The sequence below is a fragment of the Gigantopelta aegis genome, chromosome 6 (assembly GCF_016097555.1).
Source record: "Gigantopelta aegis isolate Gae_Host chromosome 6, Gae_host_genome, whole genome shotgun sequence".
Lineage (NCBI taxonomy): Eukaryota > Metazoa > Mollusca > Gastropoda > Neomphalida > Peltospiridae > Gigantopelta > Gigantopelta aegis.
This window is the reverse complement of record NC_054704.1, coordinates 3,352,862-3,379,025: the sequence shown is the minus strand read 5'-3', so window position 1 is coordinate 3,379,025 and position 26,164 is coordinate 3,352,862. Positions and strand designations below refer to the sequence as shown.

The window sequence follows — 26,164 nt, the reverse complement described above, 5'->3', positions numbered from 1 at the left end:
CACAGCACATCACAGAAGACACACACTATCATGGGCAACACAGCCCATCACAGAAGACAAACACTATCATGGGCAACACAGCACATCACAGAAGACACACACTATCATGGGCAACACAGCACATCACAGAAGACACACACTATCATGGGCAACACAGCACATCACAGAAGACACATTTTATTTACGGTTATATGGCGTCAGACATATCGTTAAGGACCACACAGATATTGAGATAGGAAACCCGCTGTCGCCACTTCATGGGCTACTCTTTCCAATTAACAGCAAGGGATCTTTTATATGCACCATCTCACAGACAGGATAGCACATACCACGGCCTTTGTTACACCAGTTGTGGAGCACTGACTGGAACGAGAAATAGGCCAATGGGTCTACTGACGGGAATCGATCCTAGATCTACCATACATCAAGTGAACGCTTTACCATTGGGCTACGTGTCGCCCAACACTTTGTTGTGGAGTGATTCAGTTCCTTCTACTGCCGACCGAGAGCGATTCAGTTCCTTCTACTGCCGACCAAGAGCGATTCAGTTCCTTCTACTGCCGATCGTGAGCGATTCAGTTCCTTCAACTGCCGACCGAGAGCGATTCAGTTCCTTCAACTGCCGACTGAGAGCGATTCAGTGATTCAGTTCCTTCTACTGCCGATCGTGAGCGATTCAGTTCCTTCAACTGCCGACTGAGAGCGATTCAGTGATTCAGTTCCTTCAACTGCCGATCGTGAGCGATTCAGTTCCTTCAACTGCCGACCGAGAGCGATTCAGTTCCTTCAACTGCCGACCGAGAGCGATTCAGTGATTCAGTTCCTTCTACTGCCGATCGTGAGCGATTCAGTTCCTTCAACTGCCGACCGAGAGCGATTCAGTGATTCAGTTCCTTCAACTGCCGATCGTGAGCGATTCAGTTCCTTCTACTGCCGATCGTGAGCGATTCAGTTCCTTCTACTGCCGACCGAGAGCGATTCAGTTCCTTCTACTGCCGATCGTGAGCGATTCAGTTCCTTCAACTGCCGACCGAGAGCGATTCAGTTCCTTCAACTGCCGACCGAGAGCGATTCAGTTCCTTCAACTGCCGACCGAGAGCGATTCAGTTCCTTCAACTGCCGATCGTGAGCGATTCAGTTCCTTCAACTGCCGATCGTGAGCGATTCAGTTCCTTCAACTGCCGACCGAGAGCGATTCAGTTCCTTCAACTGCCGATCGTGAGCGATTCAGTTCCTTCTACTGCCGATCGTGAGCGATTCAGTTCCTTCTACTGCCGATCGTGAGCGATTCAGTTCCTTCTACTGCCGATCGTGAGCGATTCAGTTCCTTCTACTGCCGACCGAGAGCGATTCAGTTCCTTCAACTGCCGACCGAGAGCGATTCAGTTCCTTCAACTGCCGACCGAGAGCGATTCAGTTTCTTCAACTGCCGACCGAGAGCGATTCAGTTCCTTCAACTGCCGACTGAGAGCGATTCAGTTCCTTCAACTGCCGATCGTGAGCGATTCAGTTCCTTCAACTGCCGACCGAGAGCGATTCAGTTCCTTCAACTGCCGATCGTGAGCGATTCAGTTCCTTCAACTGCCGACCGAGAGCGATTCAGTTCCTTCAACTGCCGATCGTGAGCGATTCAGTTCCTTCAACTGCCGACCGAGAGCGATTCAGTTCCTTCAACTGCCGATCGTGAGCGATTCAGTTCCTTCAACTGCCGACCGAGAGCGATTCAGTTCCTTCAACTGCCGACCGAGAGCGATTCAGTGATTCAGTTCCTTCTACTGCCGATCGTGAGCGATTCAGTTCCTTCAACTGCCGACCGAGAGCGATTCAGTGATTCAGTTCCTTCAACTGCCGATCGTGAGCGATTCAGTTCCTTCTACTGCCGATCGTGAGCGATTCAGTTCCTTCTACTGCCGACCGAGAGCGATTCAGTTCCTTCTACTGCCGATCGTGAGCGATTCAGTTCCTTCAACTGCCGACCGAGAGCGATTCAGTTCCTTCAACTGCCGACCGAGAGCGATTCAGTTCCTTCAACTGCCGACCGAGAGCGATTCAGTTCCTTCAACTGCCGATCGTGAGCTATTCAGTTCCTTCAACTGCCGATCGTGAGCGATTCAGTTCCTTCAACTGCCGACCGAGAGCGATTCAGTTCCTTCAACTGCCGATCGTGAGCGATTCAGTTCCTTCTACTGCCGATCGTGAGCGATTCAGTTCCTTCTACTGCCGATCGTGAGCGATTCAGTTCCTTCTACTGCCGATCGTGAGCGATTCAGTTCCTTCTACTGCCGACCGAGAGCGATTCAGTTCCTTCAACTGCCGACCGAGAGCGATTCAGTTCCTTCAACTGCCGACCGAGAGCGATTCAGTTTCTTCAACTGCCGACCGAGAGCGATTCAGTTCCTTCAACTGCCGACTGAGAGCGATTCAGTTCCTTCAACTGCCGATCGTGAGCGATTCAGTTCCTTCAACTGCCGACCGAGAGCGATTCAGTTCCTTCAACTGCCGATCGTGAGCGATTCAGTTCCTTCAACTGCCGACCGAGAGCGATTCAGTTCCTTCAACTGCCGACCGAGAGCGATTCAGTGATTCAGTTCCTTCTACTGCCGATCGTGAGCGATTCAGTTCCTTCAACTGCCGACCGAGAGCGATTCAGTGATTCAGTTCCTTCAACTGCCGATCGTGAGCGATTCAGTTCCTTCTACTGCCGATCGTGAGCGATTCAGTTCCTTCTACTGCCGACCGAGAGCGATTCAGTTCCTTCTACTGCCGATCGTGAGCGATTCAGTTCCTTCAACTGCCGACCGAGAGCGATTCAGTTCCTTCAACTGCCGACCGAGAGCGATTCAGTTCCTTCAACTGCCGATCGTGAGCGATTCAGTTCCTTCAACTGCCGATCGTGAGCGATTCAGTTCCTTCAACTGCCGACCGAGAGCGATTCAGTTCCTTCAACTGCCGATCGTGAGCGATTCAGTTCCTTCTACTGCCGATCGTGAGCGATTCAGTTCCTTCTACTGCCGATCGTGAGCGATTCAGTTCCTTCTACTGCCGATCGTGAGCGATTCAGTTCCTTCTACTGCCGACCGAGAGCGATTCAGTTCCTTCAACTGCCGACCGAGAGCGATTCAGTTCCTTCAACTGCCGACCGAGAGCGATTCAGTTTCTTCAACTGCCGACCGAGAGCGATTCAGTTCCTTCAACTGCCGACTGAGAGCGATTCAGTGATTCAGTTCCTTCAACTGCCGACCGAGAGCGATTCAGTTCCTTCAACTGCCGACCGAGAGCGATTCAGTTCCTTCAACTGCCGACCGAGAGCGATTCAGTGATTCAGTTCCTTCAACTGCCGACCGAGAGCGATTCAGTTCCTTCAACTGCCGACCGAGAGCGATTCAGTGATTCAGTTCCTTCAACTGCCGACCGAGAGCGATTCAGTTCCTTCAACTGCCGACCGAGAGCGATTCAGTTCCTTCTACTGCCGACCGAGAGCGATTCAGTTTCTTCAACTGCCGACCGAGAGCGATTCAGTTCCTTCTACTGCCGACCGAGAGCGATTCAGTTTCTTCAACTGCCGACCGAGAGCGATTCAGTTCCTTCAACTGCCGACCGAGAGCGATTCAGTTCCTTCAACTGCCGACTGAGAGCGATTCAGTTCCTTCAACTGCCGACCGAGAGCGATTCAGTGATTCAGTTCCTTCAACTGCCGACCGAGAGCGATTCAGTGATTCAGTTCCTTCAACTGCCGAACGAATGATGACAGTGCTGTTGTGCCTGGTCGGGTGAAAGTCATCTAACACGGGTTACAATCAGGAAGGAAAGGACACCACCATTAACGTGCCCATATCCAGTGAAGGTTCAGGCACATCCATCCTGGGCACAAGTTCCGATTTGCGCCAGAACAGAAAGAATGAGTTTTAACTGAAGGGATACAATTAATTTGGAATAAATTAGTGAATTAAAAATATATTAATAGTAATTCGAGACAAAATATGGGGTGGGTGTTATTTAAATTAATTTTGTAGTACGAATATAAATACTATTGAATTACACGCCATTTTAGACGGCCAGCCCGACAATAAACATTACTCAACCTGTTGGCCTAGTAGGAGAGGCTAGATGAAAATGTTATCTACTTGATATTGATAAACTCTATGGAGTAGGGTACATTCCAGCAGGTCTGCATGTGTGCCTTCTTGTTAATAACACCCTTTTAATGTTTTAACATTCGGGCCCCAACAGTAACACAAAGTACCTCTGGAACGACCCGGATATCAAATACTGCAAGCCCTGATTGAATTAGAATAAAATACAATCAGAAACCGCAACATCCACCGTTTACCAGACTGCTGCTTTCACCGTGGCTGTTTTAATACATGTCTCTCAGTTACAGATGGAGTAAGACGTTTCCAATCTAATTACTGTGATATGGCTTAACTTTGGTTAACTTTGATCACAGTTAGCAATATATTTTAATTGATTTATCCAATCGAATTTTTTTTCGTTCAGTACATTTTGTAATGTAAAACCAACCAATTAAGTAGTATTAGATTAGCAATTAGTGCATTTCACATATAATGTAATTTACGAAGGGAGGATTGAGTCTTCGTTTGGTTCAAGTTTACGTATCTCTTTCTAGCTATTGCACACTTCTTATACGAATCAAATTGATTTTAGGGACTATCATGTAGTATCTTTCACACACACACACACACACACACCAAGCACTTCCAACTCAAAGGATACCAACGTCGGTTCAGTATTATTAAACAAAGGATCTTTTAGAGGAGACAGTACATAGTCCATCAAACCGACAACCTGTTGCACCTCAGGCCAGCGTTCTATAGCTGTTATATACACGGACAGTTAAAGATAGGAAAAGTCACTACTGCTTGAGTCTCTGTGTTTTACTACCTTTAAATTTAAAAGTTTCAAAGTAATAAAAAAATCTGGAAAAGTGTGAGTGTATGTGTGTCGGTGATTTATTATCTCGCTTACTGATAAACCACAGAAAAGAAAAGTGGAATTATTGTATTTAAACGTTTGGTAGAAAGACCACCAGTAAAATAATTCTTGTACCTTCATAATGTCTATTATACTATCCACTAAATCATCTAGATATTGTTTTAACAAGAAAAAAATGCATTGCTCTCTATGGACCGTTTTCCCCTGTTCCAACCAGTTCCCCCAGACAGATATATCAAAGGCCATGGTCTGTTCTGCCCTCTGTGGAAGTGTATATATAAAAGATTCCTTACTGCTTTATCAGTTGTTGTTTCTCTAAGTGACCGCTATATTTTAAAATGTGCCGAGTCGTTATTAAACCAATAGTTCTTTCCTTTTCTTTGAATTTTAGAGCCTTATCATCAGCCCTTCGCGACAAGGGTAACACCATGTCACTACTGTAGCAAATTCATCTGATTTTAGAGCCTTATTATCAGCCCTTTGCGACAAGGGTAACACCATGTCACCACTGTAGCAAATTCATCTGATTTTAGAGCCTTATTATCAGCCCTTCATGACAAGGGTAACACCATGTCACCACTGTAGCAAATTCATCTGATTTTAGAGCCTTATTATCAGCCCCTCGCGACAAGGGTAACACCATGTCACCACTGTAGCAAATTCATCTGATTTTCATCAAACTTCAAATATTGGAATAGGATCATGGCATCTTGAATGAGTGTTCTGACGCCATATAACCGTAAATAAAATGTGCTGAGTGCGTCGTTAAATAAAACATTACCTTTCTTTTCTTTCTTTTTCCTTTCTTGAATGAGTGTGATTTTTGACTCTCTGCATTGAAGGCAATGGCCACCATTACTAAAAACTCAGATAGGTGTGCGTGTCCACGACAGGATGCTTGAAGCTCAGATGGATGCAAGCATGGACAATGAATGAAATGGCCCTCCAGCAGTTAGCTACACCCACCAATCTGCTAGCAAGCTGCATGTGGCTAGCCCAATCACTATATGACAATTATTACCAATAGTGAGTGTAGTGTATTTGTAGTATTATCATTTCAACATATTATAGATAAATACAAATCAATACACAGACACTCTCAGTTTTTCCATCTTGTTTAATTCAATAAAGTACATATATTTTTTTAATTACATTTTGCAGTGATTGATAAAAATTATTTAAGAATGAATTGATGCTGATGAAAGTACAAAAATATACTTTATGATCATGAGTAATATAACTGCAAGTGGTGAAAAGTGAAGTGTGAAATGACTATCTGCTATATTAAGTAACCTGCGAGTATGACCTCAAACATAAACACATTCACTTGTTTACCTTCTTCACTGCAGCAGTCTTAAATGTCATCATATTCAGAGACTGAGATTCCAATGTCTGATATTACAATCACTGTACTGCTCTCAACACTATAGCATCAAAACAAGCTTTGCACAAACACAAGCACAAATTTTCTAAGAAATAAAATTTATTTCCCCCAAAATATAACTACAGTTGTTGACAGTTGTGAATAAAACTTTAAAATTATAATAATGTTATTATTCCATTATGCATATACACACATGTACATGTATGAACCTCTAGTACACATGGAATGGTGAAGAAAATAATATAACTTATGTTGACGGAGAAATGAAAATTCCACAGAGCATACGTTAACAGCTACAGACTGTCACAGTGCATTCTATTGTTGAACCACCATCAAACAATCGACTTGATAATAAAAGTAAATGCATCCTTCTCAAAGATTCCAATCATCAAGAATCTCTGTCCCACTGTCACTGACCAAACTTTCTTCCTGTTCACTTGAGGAATCCTGCATCAGCGACATTACAACATGTTTACACTAACACTATCAAGAATACTGGTCCTACTGTGTCACCGTCTAGTCTTTCTTCCTGTTCACTTGAGGAATCCTGCATCAGCGACATTACAACATGTTTACACTAACACTATCAAGAATACCGGTCCTACTGTGTCACCGTCTAGTCTTTCTTCCTGTTCACTTGAGGAATCCTGCATCAGCGACATTACAACATGTTTACACTAACACTGATGAACGATGGGTTCAGCAAGGTTTGGTAATCAAATACTTGTCTTTTGGTGAGAAAATCAAACCTGCTAACCACCAGTTATCCAAATGTTTCTAAGAGGGCAAGTTTCAGAGTATGTCCTTGAGTCTAACAAACTGAAAAGGTCAGCTCTGCCATTATGACAGAACACCTGAACTTCACAGCCCTGTTAGGTTTTCTTGTCCAGAATAACAGCACCAATATAAAGTTCACATCACCTGTTCCACAGTCTATCAAATATCAACCCAACAGTAACAGATTACATCTCCCTTTCTACTGAGTCTAGTGTTTACTTCTTCATTTTACTGAGCATGGCTTTGATGGCCTTGGCCCTCATCTCGAGTTCCACTGAGTCTAGTGTTTACTTCTTCATTTTACTGAGCATGGCTTTGATGGCCTTGGCCCTCATCTCGAGTTCCACTGAGTCTAGTGTTTACTTCTTCATTTTACTGAGCATGGCTTTGATCGCCTTGGCTCTCATCTCGAGTTCCAGCAGCTCCATCTGGTTCTTGGTGAGGACTGGAATCAGCGAGTCGGACACGGATGTGGAACTCTTCTGTCCACGGTGCACACCGGGTTCTCCTCCCAAATCCATGACCATCTCCTCATCCTCGGACGACCACTCCTCATCAACACTGCCTTCCTGCCGGTCCTCATTACTGTCCTGACCTTCACCTTGATTGTCAACCTCCTGCCCCGAGTCGACCAGCTCCCCCTCCGACTCACCCTCCTCCATGGCCAGGATTACATTGGTGTGACTCTCGGACCGTGGAGACCGCCGCTCTCCTTCCTCGGAGCCCGCACTTGATGACCTCCCACTCCAGGGTCCACCGGCCTCTTCAGGAACCACAGCATTAGTCCTACCACTGTCCTGGAAACAGAAAAACAAATTTCATATCTTGGGGTTTTTCAGCTACCAATAATAATTAACTATAAATAAAACAAGAATTCAAAAGAATTAAATGTCTTGCTTACCATAAATGTATTGGATGTAAAAACAATTGTTTAGTAAGATTACTCTTTTTTAAATCTAGTATTCTTTTTTAAATCTAAAGTCTGAACCAAATTGTTAACAACTACAATAAATTACTCTCCTACCTTTAATTACCGTTACATTTCCCCAAAATTTTGTCCAGACACAAGTTGTGAAAAAACCAATACAGTGACACAGATTCCACATATTAGACTGTAACGATGTCACCAGTATCGACTTCGCTGAGATAGCATAGGGCAAAATACATGCAGTTTTCTGCCGTCTGCCATTTTGTTTTTTTATGGAATACTCTTCAAGAGGGGTGAAAGCCTCCAAAGTATGTGACATAATTAATATAAAATCAATTATCTCTAGTGCTATCATTAAAAAACAAATTTAAAAAATTAATATGACGTCATCACGTTTGCTTTTATATCATAACATGTTATGGCGTTGTTAGATTAAGTCATATCCTTTCATCCCTCTTGGAGAATATTCCATAAAAAGTCCAAATGGCAGCCGGCACAAAATTACATGCTTTTTGCCCTATGCACTCTCAGCGAAGTCGATATAGGTGAAGTGGTTATCATCTACTGGCCTCGGTGGCGTAGTGGTTAGGCCATCGGTCTACAGGCTGGTAGGTACTGGGTTCGGATCCCAGTCGAGGCATGGGATTTTTAATCCAAATACCGACTCCAAACCCTGAGTGAGTGCTCTGCAAGGCTCAATGGGTAGGTGTAAACCACTTGCACCGACCAGTGATCCATAACTGGTTCAACAAAGGCCATGGTCTGTGCTATCCTGCCTGTGGGAAGCGCAAATAAAAGATCCCTTGCTGCCTGTTGTAAAAGAGTAGCCTATGTGGCAACAGCAGGTTTCCTCTAAAAATTTGTGTGGTCCTTAACCATATGTCTGACGCCATATAACCGTAAATGAAATGTGTTGAGTGCGTCGTTAAATAAAACACTTCTTTCTTTTCTTTTCTGGTTATCATCTAGTATGTGGAATATGTGTTGTAATGTTTTTTTCAAGATTTCTGTCTGGACAACATGTGGGTGAAATCTAACGAAAAATAAAGATAGGAGAGCAATTTTTCGTAATTGTTAACATTTTGGTTCAGACTTTAGTATCATCTACTTTAAAAAGGTTTTGTAACATGTACCGAGATGAAAATTACATTAATTCATTTAATTACTATGTGTGCCTAAGGCATTGAAACTAGTATTAGTTATGTTTACTACGCAATAATTAATATTTTCACCATTTGTATTAAGTCCTTACTAATTAAAAACATCCATTGTTGCCTATTATAAACATATTCAGTGTTCGTGATAGTTGTATCCAGAGATGTTCATGTCAATCCATGGTCAAACAAAAGCTTTTACAAATTAAACTTTAATTGTTTTTATTATTAAAACAAAAATTAAAAAAATAATTAAAATTTTAATTTAATAAATTTCAAATTTACATTAAGATGAACATTCATAGATCTAACTTTTATAGTTTACAGTTTGTGACAACTGGTGCTAAAAATGAAAAAAGAAAACCCGCTTTAAAGTTGACCTAAATACAAAAGGTGACGGTATTCTTGCTGCTACCACTGCACAAAAAACTAAAGCCATATCTAGCCTGATAAAAACAAGACAATATTATAATGCAGATAGTAAAGACAAGTTCATTAAAACATCCACTACGCAGTGTGTTTACCCGTTCACAGCAAACCATTCAGTTTTACTCACCTCATTTCCACGGTCAGCTTCATCTTGAACAACCATATCGTCCCTGAAAAAGTTGCACCATACAATTATTACTTAAACTAAAAATAACATAAAAAACCTCCAAACCCAAAACAACTCTAATGATAGCATCTATAAAGACAAGACTGTTCAACCACTGGTATCACTTGTGCTGAAATAAAAGTGAAAATAAACTGGGTGAAAGCGTCATAAATAATGGCGTCAACAATCTTTATATATATTTAATTTTTTAACATAAAAAATTTAATTCTTGTGTAAATCTTTATTAGAGTAATTAGACTTCCAAGGATATCTCCTAAACATATTACATACAATAAAAAGTATCAGGGTCAGTTGTTTCATTACAGCATGAGGTTTTATAGTGTAAGTTCAAAATGACAAATTTCACTTTAGAAACTTTTTTACATTCGGATAATAAAGTTGGATTAAAAAATAAAAACAAATATACTGTGCTCCATTTTTAAACAATGCAGAACATACCCCAAGTAACTGATAACAAAATCAACCAAGTAAAAAGTATGACCCACTCATTAATAAAGGAAAGTAACTCATTTATTAAGTAAGAGAGGCATTCTTGTGTTTGGGACACAGAATCTGATGATTAATAAAGGGAAATAACTCGCAAATCCTTTTGTTTAACAATACAACTAGAGCACATTGATTTATTAATCATCGGCTATTGGAAGTCAATAACTCGCAAATCATTCTGATATCTCCATTGGGAGGTAGAGTTTATGTTTTATTAAAAGGGAGACAACCCACATCAGATTGACATCTTGTTTCGGAGGTAGTTCAGTTCAGTTCAACTTTATTTTCGTGCTTATATCCAATTAAGGTTCAAGCATGCTGTCCTGGGCACACACCTCAGCTATCTGGGCTGTCGGTCCAGGACAGTGGGTTAGTTGTTAGTGGTTAACGAGAGAGAAAAGGATGTAGTGGTCATACACCTACCCACTGAATCATTAAAAGTTGTTCTGGGTGGGAGTCGGTACTGGGCTGCGAACCCTGTACATATCAGCCTTATGTCTGGTGGCTTAACCACAACACCACCGAGGCTGATCATCTTGATTTGGGACGTAGAGTATGTTGATTAATAAAGGGAAACAACTCAGATTTGACTGACATCCTCCTGTTTGGGAGGTAGAGTATTAATAAGGGGAAACAACTCACAGATCGGACTGACATCCTGTTTGGGAGGTAGAGTATTAATAAGGGGAAACAACTCACAGATTGGACTGACATCCTCCTGTTTGGGAGGTAGAGTATTAATAAAGGGAAACAACTCACAGATCAGACTGACATCCTCCTGTTTGGTAGGTAGAGTATTAATAAAGGGAAACAACTCATAGATCGGACTGACATCCTCCTGTTTGGGAGGTAGAGTATTAATAAAGGGAAACAACTCACAGATCAGACTGACATCCTCCTGTCTGACATCCTCCTGTTTGGGAGGTAGAGTATTAATAAAGGGAAACAACTCACAGATCGGACTGACATCCTCCTGTTTGGGAGGTAGAGTATTAATAAAGGGAAACAACTCACAGATCTGACTGACATCCTCCTGTTTGGGAGGTAGAGTATTAATAAAGGGAAACAACTCACAGATCGGACTGACATCCTCCTGTTTGGGAGGTAGAGTATTAATAAAGGGAAACAACTCACAGATCGGACTGACATCCTCCTGTTTGGGAGGTAGAGTATTAATAAAGAGAAACAACTCACAGATCGGACTGACATCCTCCTGTTTGGGAGGTAGAGTATTAATAAAGGGAAACAACTCACAGATCGGACTGACATCCTCCTGTTTGGGAGGTAGAATCTGCTGCCTGACTCTGTGTTTTTTCTGTCCCTTTGCTGGCGGTATCTGAGGAAAAAGCATTAATATGAGAAGGAAAATGATTACATGATAAACATGACTAAATACACGAAGCAACATGGTTAATGAGGATCAGCCATGTAACTGTAACACTCAGTCACATGGATAACATTTCGACTGTCAAGTCAGGTGAACACTACACTGACAGCTACCTTAAAAAGACATAGGCAAACTGTTTGTGGTGTAATAAATCAGTACATATCTATATGATAAAATGTATACTGACCATTTTCTTATTAACCATATAGTTTAAAATAGTTTTATTTGTATATTATATGGTCCACTATAAAATGCCATGCCCCACTATAAAGTGACATGTCCCATCATGAAATGCCATGCCCCACTATAAAGTGACATGTCCCACTATAAAATGCCATGCCCCACTATAAAATGCCATTCCCCACTATAAAGTGACATGTCCCATCATGAAATGCCATGCCCCACTATAAAGTGACATGTCCCACTATAAAATGCCATGCCCCACTATAAAATGCCATGCCCCACTATAAAGTGACATGTCCCACATGAAATGACATGCCCCACTATAAAGTGACATGTCCCACTATAAAATGCCATGCCCCACTATAAAATGCCATGCCCCACTATAAAATGCCATGCCCCACTATAAAGTGACATGTCCCATCATGAAATGCCATGCCCCACTATAAAGTGACATGTCCCACTATAAAATGCCATGCCCCACTATAGGCTACTCTTTTCGATTAGCAGCAAGGGATCTTTTATATGCACCATCCCACAGGCAGGGTAGTACATACCATGACTGTTGATATGCCAGTCATGGTGCACTGGTTGGAATGAAAAATAGCCCAATGGGCCCACCAACGGAGATCAATCCCAAACCGACCGCTCATCAAACAAGCGCTTTACCACTGGGCTACGTCTCGCATCTAGTCCCACTATGAAGTGGCAAGTCCCACTATGAAGTGGCAAGTCCCACTATGAAGTGGCATGTCCCACTATGAAGTGAGTGGCAAGTCCCACTATGAAGTGGCATGTCCCACTATGAAGTGGCAAGTTCCACTATGAAGTGGCAAGTTCCACTATGTCCCACTATGAAGTGCCAAGTCCCACTATGAAGTGGCATGTCCCACTATGAAGTGACATGTCCCACTATGAAGTGACAAGTCCCACTATGAAGTGGCAAGTCCCACTATGAAGTGACATGTCCCACTATGAAGTGGCAAGTCCCACAAGTTCCACTATGAAGTGGCATGTCCCACTATGAAGTGGCAAGTCCCACTATGAAGTGGCAAGTTCCACTATGAAGTGGCAAGTTCCACTATGTCCCACTATGAAGTGCCAAGTTCCACTATGAAGTGACATGTCCCACTATGAAGTGACAAGTTCCACTATGAAGTGACAAATCCCACTATGAAGTGACAAGTTCCACTATGAAGTGACATGTCCCACTATGAAGTGACAAGTTCCACTATGAAGTGACAAATTCCCACTATGAAGTGGCAAATCCCACTATGAAGTGGCAAATCCCACTATGAAGTGACATGTCCCACTATGAAGTGACAAATCCCACTATGAAGTGACAAATCCCACTATGAAGTGGCACGTTCCACTATGAAGTGACATGTCCCACTATGTGACACACTATCGTGTCCTACTGCTGCTGTTCATGTGACACACTATCGTGTCCTACTGCTGCTGTTCATGTGACACACTATCGTGTCCTACTGCTGCTGTTCATGTGACACACTATCCTGTCCTATTGCTGCTGTTCACGTGACACACTATCATCAAATCTGAAGATGAACTTAGAATAATTTCCATTTGTTATAATCATTACACTTAGAACATCATTTAAAACAATAGGATATTAAACTTGCTACAATTTTATATAATTTTCATGTTCCTCATGAGAATTTTTACCTGAATGAAAATTATTGATTGTGAGCTTGTTTAATATCTAGTAATTGTTCCCTCAACACACCTGTTCAGGATATCTGCAATTTCAGGTAGTGTTTTAGACCAAGAGATCAAAGGGATCACAACGAGCATAATGAATCACGTTTTAAATTAAGGTTATTTGATATCCAACATTTCATGTTGATACTTGATCTACAGAATTAGAGAGGAAACCTGCTACAGAGACTACTTGCGCTGAAAAACAGCAAGACTTTCCCATAGATAGGACAGCACAAACCGCAGTCTTTGATGTACCAGACATGGGTCTGGTTGGAGGCGGGGAAATCCCTAAATTCAATGAAGCATCACTGATCCTATTACTGTGTATGATAACATCTTTAGTGAGCATAAAATTTTATGAAATTCAGCAAAGCCATACAAAATGATAATATTTCATGATGCTAAATTTAAAGAGAATTAACTTTAATTATATTTTTTTAGTGTCTGATATGCTGACCTCGCTAAAGTTTTATGTCGCTAATAAGTCACTTATTTGGATTTCGCTAAATTCTATAATCACTAATATTTTATGTTTTACAGTATCTAGTGCACCTCAGGGAAATACTCTAGCTCGGAGCTATATTTCCTCTACACTAACAGATCAAAGGATATGATCCCTTTGATGAGCACCAATTAAAATCAGAATCAACTCAACGCTCTAATGACGGGGATCGATCTCACAACTCATCACACATCAAGTGATGACTGCTTTCCCACTGAGCCATATCATGGTGATCTCAGTATAAACACATTGCACACCTTTAACAAACTCACACTCACCAATTAAAATCAGAACCAACTCAATGCTCTAATGATGGGGATCGATCCCACGACTCATCACACATCAAGTGACAACTGGGCCACATCGCGGTGATCTCAGTATAAACACCTTGCACACCTTTAACAAACTCGCACCCACCAATTGAAATCAGAACCAACTCAACGCTCTAATAATGGGGATCGATCCCACGACTCATCACACATCAAGTGACAACTGGGCCACATCGCGGTGATCTCAGTATAAACACCTTGCACACCTTTAACAAACTCGCACCCACCAATTAAAATCAGAACCAACTCAACGCTCTAATGATGTGGATCGATCCCACGACTCATCACACATCAAGTGACAACTGGGCCACATCGCGGTGATCTCAGTATAAACACCTTGCACACCTTTAACAAACTCGCACCCACCAATTAAAATCAGAACCAACTCAACGCTCTAATGATGTGGATCGATCCCACGACTCATCACACATCAAGTGACAACTGGGCCACATCGCGGTGATCTCAGTATAAACACCTTGCACACCTTTAACAAACTTGTGGCACAACCCTGACTGACAGTAATCTTCTTCAACAATAAACTCCATCATACATCTACCAGCTTATGTTGGAAGCCCCAAGTAGTAATTTTTAATGTGTCAAAAAAATTGGATTCCTGCCAAAGACAACAGAAATAAATACACCACTTTATCATTTAGCTTCATGTTGTCATGGCAATACAATAAACTTTTCACTGAAAGATCAATATGTTCTTTGAAGCAGCATTTCACATTATATGTTGTAAGTACAATTAAAACATGGAAAACAGAAGAATTTACAAAAATAACAGACCATTTTTCCATTAAGACCATGAAGCCGGCACATTATTTGTCTTTTCACTTTCCTCATTTAGAATTAGTGCTTCATAAACCTGAAATAACACTTTCAAATCCAGCATAAATCTTTCTACCTACACAGCAGTTGTCTGCCCCTAGACTGTGGAAGTAAAGAAGTTGCAAAATGTGGTGCCAGTAACCTACAGGTGCTATCATTTTCTAAACCTTGCTGCAGCCATTTGTAAACTAATACCATCGCTGATAAGATGAAACAAAGTCGGTTAAGAATCTTATTGTGTTTTCCCAGGTGATTTTATTGTTGTAGAAAGATTTCAAAGTTCTCTGTGAGCTTAAAGGCCAATATATTCCAGCGAGCGCACTAACTCAAGTGAACAAGTGAGCTGAGCCTGGAGGCGAGAATCTAAAACATCTCACTAATTTAAAGTCTCAACACAACTGCCAAATGCAGGCTTCAAAATGAGGGTTACTATTTTTCAATGACAAGTTTAATTTTAACCAAATTTGTTAATAGCAATTTAATGAATGTGGAGACATGAAAATGGCAGTTAGATTTTTGTTTTTTCAAGGATGCGTATGCTTCTAGCCACATTATAAATGTTATTAATTTAATACAACTGGGGGGGGGGGGGGGGGGGGGAGAGATCTATTATGAGGGTGGTGTAGAAAAGCTTGTGGTTCCAGGTATTGGTTAAGAATGAAGAATATGTTTTTCAAATAAGCAAATAAAGATTAAATGAAGACAAATTAAACTGTAAACCACGTTACAACAAGGTGACACATTACATTTACCAATGAACAATGCCCAGTAATGGGGGATGTAACAAGGTTACCAGCGGGTGAAATGTCCAGTTCAATGGTGGGTGTGACAACTTTACAAGGGGGTGAGATGTCAAGTTTACCAGTTAGACATCAGGTTCACCAGTGGGTGAGATATCAAGTTTACCAGTGGGTGAGACATCATGTTTACCAGTGAGTGAGACATCAAGTTCACCAGTGGGTGAGACATCAAGTTTACCAGTGGGTGAGACATCAAGTTCACCAGTGGGTGAGACATCATGTTTACCAGTGGGTGAGACATCGAAGTTCACCAGTGGGTGAGACATGGAAGTTTACCAGTGGGTGAGACATGAAGTTTACAAATGGGTGAGACATGAAGGTTACCATCAAATTTACTAATGTGTGAAATATAACATTTATTAGTGGATTCAACACCAAGTTTACCAATGGGGTGAGAAATCAATTTAGCTGTGACTGATCCATAGATTTACCATTGACTAACATGTCAAGGTTACCAATTGGTAAGACCCTGTTTACCAGTTAGTGAGAGACATTAAATTTACCAGTGAGACCCCAGTAGACGAGACACCTAGTATACAAGCAGGTGAAATATAGGCTTCCTGTATTGTCACACATTTACCTTCTTCAAGACAGCCAATTTAGCATGAAATAAAACCATGAGTTAGCGGCACAAAATTAGAATCTTGAAGAAATTGACAGTCAAACATTGATATGAGAGAGAATAAAACATCTGAATGCAAAAATGCAAACACAACAAGCTTGTGCTGAAACTTAATTATTGGTTACAAAATTAAGCAGTTAAAAGATCAATGAAAATCCTGTGAATATTTTGTGAACAAATATGTGAATAACTACACTAACTTCCTTTCAACTGTTAATGTACTAGAAACAGGTTTAAACTCATCAATATGTTCTCATTGAAACCGTTTAAAAACACGTCCCACTGCCACTCATTTCAGATGTGGGCACTGCGACAGAATACGTCAATAAAAACTAGTTCTGTAAGGAAGTGCACAAATAACGCGTAATTAAGTTTTCATCTAAATTTAGACAAGTAATTACAGCCTTAAAATCAAAGTTTCATGTTCAAACTACTTGGTGTTATAAAGGAAGTTATGGCGATGCTGTTTGCAACAAAAATATAACAATAATGGCCAGTAATATCGAGTAAGGCTAGACTTGACCATAAAACTTTATAAATTCATTACTAACTTTATTGATTTCCTTATTTAAATGCTGTATGTAATTTATAACAGGCATAAAAATTGATTAATTAATTTAGGGGAGGCTGGTATTATTTACGACCACCTCGGGATCGCCATATAACATGGCTGCCAAGTGCCACAAGCTGCAACGTTATTTAATATGTGCAAATTGAAACGTGATAAACTCAGCTATGAAATGAAATGAAATCAAAGCCTGCTCATGATATTCAGTATAATAATGAACAAAATACAGCCAATCCAAGAAGCTGTTACATAAGACATAAACCTGCTTAGGAGGTGTTCACACAATATGTCGCCTGTGAAAATTACACTGCTCAACTTGGATATTTCAGCCAGTCAAACCTATGATGCAGCCATCAAGAAATGGTCTATTAAGACAGGTAGCTGTTTAATACAGATTAACATCCACAATATTAGGTGGTGGTTTGGGAAAACAACTAAATGTCCACTTAAAACACTTGCCTATTTAAGACAGGTTAGTTGTTATATGTACTGGCCTCGGTGGCGTCGTGGTTAGGCCATCGGTCTACAGGCTGGTAGGTACTGGGTTCGCATCCCAGTCGAGGCATGGGATTTTTATTCCAGATACCGATTCCAAACCCTGAGTGAGTGCTCCGCAAGGCTCAATGGGTTGGTGTAAACCACTTGCACCGACCAGTGATCCATAACTGGTTCAACAAAGGCCATGGTTTGTACTATCCTGCCTGTGGGAAGCGCAAATAAAAGATCCCTTGCTGCTAATTGGAAAGAGTAGCCCATGTAGTGGCGACAGCAGGTTTTCTCTCAAAATCTGTGTGGTCCTTAACCACGTCTGACGCCATATAACCATAAGTAAAATGTGTTGAGTGCATCGTTAAATACAACATTTCTTTCTTTCTTACTGATTTAAAAAAAAATATTGTAAAATAAAAATTGCACCATTTATAAAATATGGATATGAAGTCAATTTATGGTATAATGTTATATTTATTGTGCAAGAAAGCAAAGTATGGTGTTGGAAGTGAGTGATGTCGACCTGAGTATAACATAGGGTAGAGAGTATTCATCAGTGGGCAACAGGGGACAAGTTTCAGCATCTGCTGTTGTCACCACCTCTCTTCATGCCCACAATTACACACCCCATTGCTCTCAGCCACCTATTTTCAAACAAGCAAACAAAGTTTGTTTGGTGTAGTGACTCCACTAGAGAACATTGATTTATTAATCATCAGCTCTTTGATGTTAAACATTTGGGGTTTTATTTGAGGAAACCCACTACATTTTTCCATTTGAAGAAAGAGATCTTTTGTATGCACTTTCCCACAAACCACATCATTTGATATAACAATCATGGTTGGGATGGAAAAAGACCCAATAAGAGAATGGGTTCAATCAGGTGGTTCGACACTAAAACGCAAACACCTCTGGCGATCGCTCTAACCACTGAACTAGATCCCGCCCCCAACTTTCAAAGATGATCATCATCCTGAGTATTAAATAACCCATACCATGACATATTATTATTACAATACACTTCACACAGAACAGCACATACCATTGTGCTATATCGACAATAAAGTCCTGGCTGGACAAGTAACCTAGTGAGTCAACTGTGAGGAATTGATCCTGTATCCCACCACAGCCCAGATGAGATCCCTACCCACTGAAGTAAAGTCAGAGTTCCACTTACACACACGTACTAGTTGAAATGAGTGATTGTGATTAAATTAAAGGAAAACACCCACAGCCTCACCACCATCTCTACCAGAGGAACCAGAGAGAAGTGAATTGTATCGTGCAAACAAGAAGTAATTCTAACCTTAATCACTAATGGTGCTACAAACAGCTATCAATTGGGTTTTATTGAAAATGAAAGACATAAAGACCAAACTGATTAATAGCTCCAACAAAAACTGATTAAAACCTACCAGAGTAATATCTATTTTGAAATAATACTTTGCAGACAAAACATACATTTTCTCATTAATAACTCTCAAACTGCCGACAGCTCCACATTTCCGTGAAAACATGGCAAGCTGCCAGATATTCAATTTATTACAAAAATGCTATTATAATGGCAATATTTTCTCCCATTTTGATCATTAACAATTAACACATTTTTGTCCGAGACAGGGTGAAAATAGAAAATTTAATTTTGGAAAGGATCCAATATACTTATCAATCAGAAAATAACACATTGGATTTGACAGAACAATTCAATCTTGTCCACTTTTATCAGAAGCAATTTCTCAATTTCACAGACCACTCCGAGTAATTAAGTTTACCCAGACCAAAGCAAAATTGGATTTCATTTTCATCAAAGTTTTAATGGAAAAGTGATGCCTGGGCTTCAAAGCATTGCATGTTGTTTTAAGAGAACATTTTAAAATGTTCAACGCAAACACCGAGTAGTGCACTTAGGGCACAGATGGACAACTGTGAAATAAATAGATGTACTTTTACTTACTGTATGAAACAGTGCAGCACTTGGTGCATGGTCACACACTGGGAAATACAAAGATACATACTTTTACTTATTGTCAAACTGTGCAGCACTACATGGCTAACACCTACAGCATGGTCACACAGTGTGGAATACGGTACCGCCTGTACTATTACTTATTGTGTGAAACTAATAACACCTACAGCATGGTCACACAGTGTGGAATACGGTACCGCCTGTACTATTACTTATTGTGTGAAACTAATAACACCTACAGCATGGTCACACAGTGTGGAATACGGTACGCCTGTACTATTACTTATTGTGTGAAACTAATAACACCTACAGCATGGTCACACAGTGTGGAATACGGTACCGCCTGTACTATTACTTATTGTGTGAAACTAATAACACCTACAGCATGGTCACACAGTGTGGAATACGGTACCGCCTGTACTATTACTTATTGTGTGAAACTAATAACACCTACAGCATGGTCACACAGTGTGGAATACGGTACCGCCTGTACTATTACTTATTGTGTGAAACTAATAACACCTACAGCATGGTCACACAGTGTGGAATACGGTACCGCCTGTACTATTACTTATTGTGTGAAACTAATAACACCTACAGCATGGTCACACAGTGTGGAATACGGTACCGCCTGTACTATTACTTATTGTGTGAAACTAATAACACCTACAGCATGGTCACACAGTGTGGAATACGGTACCGCCTGTACTATTACTTATTGTGTGAAACTAATAACACTTAGGGCATGGTAACACAGTGTGGAATACAGTACTGACTGTACTTTTACTTACTTTGTGAAACAATGCAGTACTACATTATTATCAGTTAGGGCATGGTCACACAGTGTGGAATACAGTACTGACTGTACTTTTACTTACTTTGTGAAACAATGCAGTACTACATTATTATCAGTTAGGGCATGGTCACACAGTGTGGAATACAGTACTGACTGTACTTTTACTTACTTTGTGAAACAATGCAGTACTACATTATTTTCAGTTAGGGCATGGTCACACAGTGTGGAATACAGTACTGACTGTACTTTTACTTACTTTGTGAAACAATGCAGTACTACATTATTATCAGTTAGGGCATGGTCACACAGTGTGGAATACAGTACTGACTGTACTTTTACTTACTTTGTGAAACAATGCAGTACTACATTATTATCAGTTAGGGCATGGTCACATACTGGGAAATACAGTGGAATTGAAGCAAAGGAATTGTGTGACTGAAAACATATTTTATTATACAAAGAAAAACAAAAGAATTGAGCACAAGTTAGACACCTTATGATGCAAAGGAATGACTACTTGTTTAATGGCAGCTCAGCGCATTTTAACCTGTGGTCATTTGGCCATACAGCTATTTCGACAATACACTACCACCACCATAGGTTACTCCTGAGAACTCCAGCATATTTCCCACCATGAGAAGAGTACATACCATGGCCTTTGAAATACCAGTCAAGTTCCACTGGTTGGGTGGATCAACCCTGTGATCCACTACACCTCAGGTGGATGCTCCACCAATAAATTACATTCACTCTGTAAATTATAATGGTACTTGTACTAATACTTAACATCTACAAAACTATTTACCTTTTTGAACTACATGTAGTCTACTGACAACACGTGCCACAGCAAGACATAGTCACCACTTATTATGCCATGAAGCACAATCCATTTACCTTCTGAGTTAACAAGCAAGGAATTGTCAGTAAAAGAATGTTATTCAAGAGTAGCATCATTTTAAATTGGACTTGTCATAGACATGGCAGCACAAGCCATGACCTTACTATGCAGTGATTCAAACAGACAATAAGAATGTTATTTAAGAACAACACAATTTCAAAGGGACTTGTCATAGACCTTACTGCGCAGTGATTCATAGGGACAAAAAGCTCCATGTTTTCTGGAGTTGTTCAACCTGCAATCCACTGCATCTGAGGAGACATTTCAACACTGAGCCACATCTTACTCATACAGGAAGGTGGACAGTGGTAGTAATAATAACATCTGAGGAGACATTTCAACACTGAGCCACATCTTACCCATACAGGAAGGTGGACAGTGGTAGTAATAATAACATCTGAGGAGACATTTCAACACTGAGCCACATCTTACCCATACAGGAAGGTGGACAGTGGTAGTAATAATAACATCTGAGGAGACATTTCAACACTGAGCCACATCTTACCCATACAGGAAGGTGGACAGTGGTAGTAATAATAACATCTGAGGAGACATTTCAACACTGAGCCACATCTTACCCATACAGGAAGGTGGACAGTGGTAGTAATAATAACATCTGAGGAGACATTTCAACACTGAGCCACATCTTACTCATACAGGAAGGTGGACAGTGGTAGTAATAATAACATCTGAGGAGACATTTCAACACTGAGCCACATCTTACCCATACAGGAAGGTGGACAGTGGTAGTAATAATAACATCTGAGGAGACATTTCAACACTGAGCCACATCTTACCCATACAGGAAGGTGGACAGTGGTAGTAATAATAACATCTGAGGAGACATTTCAACACTGAGCCACATCTTACCCATACAGGAAGGTGGACAGTGGTAGTAATAATAACATCTGAGGAGACATTTCAACACTGAGCCACATCTTACCCATACAGGAAGGTGGACAGTGGTAGTAATAATAACATCTGAGGAGACATTTCAACACTGAGCCACATCTTACCCATACAGGAAGGTGGACAGTGGTAGTAATAATAACATCTGAGGAGACATTTCAACACTGAGCCACATCTTACCCATACAGGAAGGTGGACAGTGGTAGTAATAATAACATCTGAGGAGACATTTCAACACTGAGCCACATCTTACTCATACAGGAAGGTGGACAGTGGTAGTAATAATAACATCTGAGGAGACATTTCAACACTGAGCCACATCTTACCCATACAGGAAGGTGGACAGTGGTAGTAATAATAACATCTGAGGAGACATTTCAACACTGAGCCACATCTTACCCATACAGGAAGGTGGACAGTGGTAGTAATAATAACATCTGAGGAGACATTTCAACACTGAGCCACATCTTACTCATACAGGAAGGTGGACAGTGGTAGTAATAATAACATCTGAGGAGACATTTCAACACTGAGCCACATCTTACCCATACAGGAAGGTGGACAGTGGTAGTAATAATAACATCTGAGGAGACATTTCAACACTGAGCCACATCTTACCCATACAGGAAGGTGGACAGTGGTAGTAATAATAACATCTGAGGAGACATTTCAACACTGAGCCACATCTTACCCATACAGGAAGGTGGACAGTGGTAGTAATAATAACATCTGAGGAGACATTTCAACACTGAGCCACATCTTACCCATACAGGAAGGTGGACAGTGGTAGTAATAATAACATCTGAGGAGACATTTCAACACTGAGCCACATCTTACCCATACAGGAAGGTGGACAGTGGTAGTAATAATAACATCTGAGGAGACATTTCAACACTGAGCCACATCTTACTCATACAGGAAGGTGGACAGTGGTAGTAATAATAACATCTGAGGAGACATTTCAACACTGAGCCACATCTTACCCATACAGGAAGGTGGACAGTGGTAGTAATAATAACATCTGAGGAGACATTTCAACACTGAGCCACATCTTACTCATACAGGAAGGTGGACAGTGGTAGTAATAATAACATCTGAGGAGACATTTCAACACTGAGCCACATCTTACCCATACAGGAAGGTGGACAGTGGTAGTAATAATAACATCTGAGGAGACATTTCAACACTGAGCCACATCTTACCCATACAGGAAGGTGGACAGTGGTAGTAATAATAACATCTGAGGAGACATTTCAACACTGAGCCACATCTTACCCATACAGGAAGGTGGACAGTGGTAGTAATAATAACATCTGAGGAGACATTTCAACACTGAGCCACATCTTACCCATACAGGAAGGTGGACAGTGGTAGTAATAATAACATCTGAGGAGACATTTCAACACTGAGCCACATCTTACTCATACAGGAAGGTGGACAGTGGTAGTAATAATAACATCTGAGGAGACATTTCAACACTGAGCCACATCTTACCCATACAGGAAGGTGGACAGTGGTAGTAATAATAACATCTGAGGAGACATTTCAACACTGAGCCACATCTTACTCATACAGGAAGGTGGACAGTGGTAGTAATAATAACATCTGAGGAGACATTTCAACACTGAGCCACATCTTACCCATACAGGAAGGTGGACAGTGGTAGTAATAATAACATCTGAGGAGACATTTCAACACTGAGCCACATCTTACTCATACAGGAAGGTGGACAGTGGTAGTAATAATAACATCTGAGGAGACATTTCAACACTGAGCCACATCTTACTCATACAGGAAGGTGGACAGTGGTAGTAATAATAACATCTGAGGAGACATTTCAACACTGAGCCACATCTTACCCATACAGGAAGGTGGACAGTGGTAGTAATAATAACATCTGAGGAGACATTTCAACACTGAGCCACATCTTACTCATACAGGAAGGTGGACAGTGGTAGTAATAATAACATCTGAGGAGACATTTCAACACTGAGCCACATCTTACTCATACAGGAAGGTGGACAGTGGTAGTAATAATAACATCTGAGGAGACATTTCAACACTGAGCCACATCTTACCCATACAGGAAGGTGGACAGTGGTAGTAATAATAACATCTGAGGAGACATTTCAACACTGAGCCACATCTTACCCATACAGGAAGGTGGACAGTGGTAGTAATAATAACATCTGAGGAGACATTTCAACACTGAGCCACATCTTACCCATACAGGAAGGTGGACAGTGGTAGTAATAATAACATCTGAGGAGACATTTCAACACTGAGCCACATCTTACCCATACAGGAAGGTGGACAGTGGTAGTAATAATAACATCTGAGGAGACATTTCAACACTGAGCCACATCTTACTCATACAGGAAGGTGGACAGTGGTAGTAATAATAACATCTGAGGAGACATTTCAACACTGAGCCACATCTTACTCATACAGGAAGGTGGACAGTGGTAGTAATAATAACATCTGAGGAGACATTTCAACACTGAGCCACATCTTACCCATACAGGAAGGTGGACAGTGGTAGTAATAATAACATCTGAGGAGACATTTCAACACTGAGCCACATCTTACCCATACAGGAAGGTGGACAGTGGTAGTAATAATAACATCTGAGGAGACATTTCAACACTGAGCCACATCTTACTCATACAGGAAGGTGGACAGTGGTAGTAATAATAACATCTGAGGAGACATTTCAACACTGAGCCACATCTTACCCATACAGGAAGGTGGACAGTGGTAGTAATAATAACATCTGAGGAGACATTTCAACACTGAGCCACATCTTACCCATACAGGAAGGTGGACAGTGGTAGTAATAATAACATCTGAGGAGACATTTCAACACTGAGCCACATCTTACCCATACAGGAAGGTGGACAGTGGTAGTAATAATAACATCTGAGGAGACATTTCAACACTGAGCCACATCTTACCCATACAGGAAGGTGGACAGTGGTAGTAATAATAACATCTGAGGAGACATTTCAACACTGAGCCACATCTTACCCATACAGGAAGGTGGACAGTGGTAGTAATAATAACATCTGAGGAGACATTTCAACACTGAGCCACATCTTACCCATACAGGAAGGTGGACAGTGGTAGTAATAATAACATCTGAGGAGACATTTCAACACTGAGCCACATCTTACTCATACAGGAAGGTGGACAGTGGTAGTAATAATAACATCTGAGGAGACATTTCAACACTGAGCCACATCTTACCCATACAGGAAGGTGGACAGTGGTAGTAATAATAACATCTGAGGAGACATTTCAACACTGAGCCACATCTTACCCATACAGGAAGGTGGACAGTGGTAGTAATAATAACATCTGAGGAGACATTTCAACACTGAGCCACATCTTACTCATACAGGAAGGTGGACAGTGGTAGTAATAATAACATCTGAGGAGACATTTCAACACTGAGCCACATCTTACCCATACAGGAAGGTGGACAGTGGTAGTAATAATAACATCTGAGGAGACATTTCAACACTGAGCCACATCTTACCCATACAGGAAGGTGGACAGTGGTAGTAATAATAACATCTGAGGAGACATTTCAACACTGAGCCACATCTTACCCATACAGGAAGGTGGACAGTGGTAGTAATAATAACATCTGAGGAGACATTTCAACACTGAGCCACATCTTACCCATACAGGAAGGTGGACAGTGGTAGTAATAATAACATCTGAGGAGACATTTCAACACTGAGCCACATCTTACCCATACAGGAAGGTGGACAGTGGTAGTAATAATAACATCTGAGGAGACATTTCAACACTGAGCCACATCTTACTCATACAGGAAGGTGGACAGTGGTAGTAATAATAACATCT

General features: G+C 40.9%; 1 protein-coding gene across 5 annotated transcripts in view; it reads right to left on the bottom strand.

Moving 5' to 3' along the window:
- Positions 1 to 6,055: 6,055 nt before the first annotated feature.
- LOC121374006 (caspase activity and apoptosis inhibitor 1-like) overlaps positions 6,056 to 26,164 on the bottom strand; it is a 199,075-nt gene continuing 178,966 nt past the window's right edge. For 3 of the 5 annotated variants that reach the window (XM_041500868.1, XM_041500872.1, XM_041500871.1), the window contains 3 exons: positions 11,553 to 11,634; positions 9,753 to 9,795; positions 6,056 to 7,911 (listed from right to left, as the gene is read on the bottom strand). In XM_041500868.1, coding sequence (XP_041356802.1) covers positions 7,474 to 7,911; positions 9,753 to 9,795; positions 11,553 to 11,634 — 563 coding nt within the window. In that variant the 3' untranslated portion in view covers positions 6,056 to 7,473. Of the gene's footprint in view, positions 7,912 to 9,752; positions 9,796 to 11,552; positions 11,635 to 19,679; positions 19,718 to 26,164 lie in introns of all 5 variants that reach the window. The other 2 variants (XM_041500869.1, XM_041500873.1) reach the window with 2 other exon arrangements.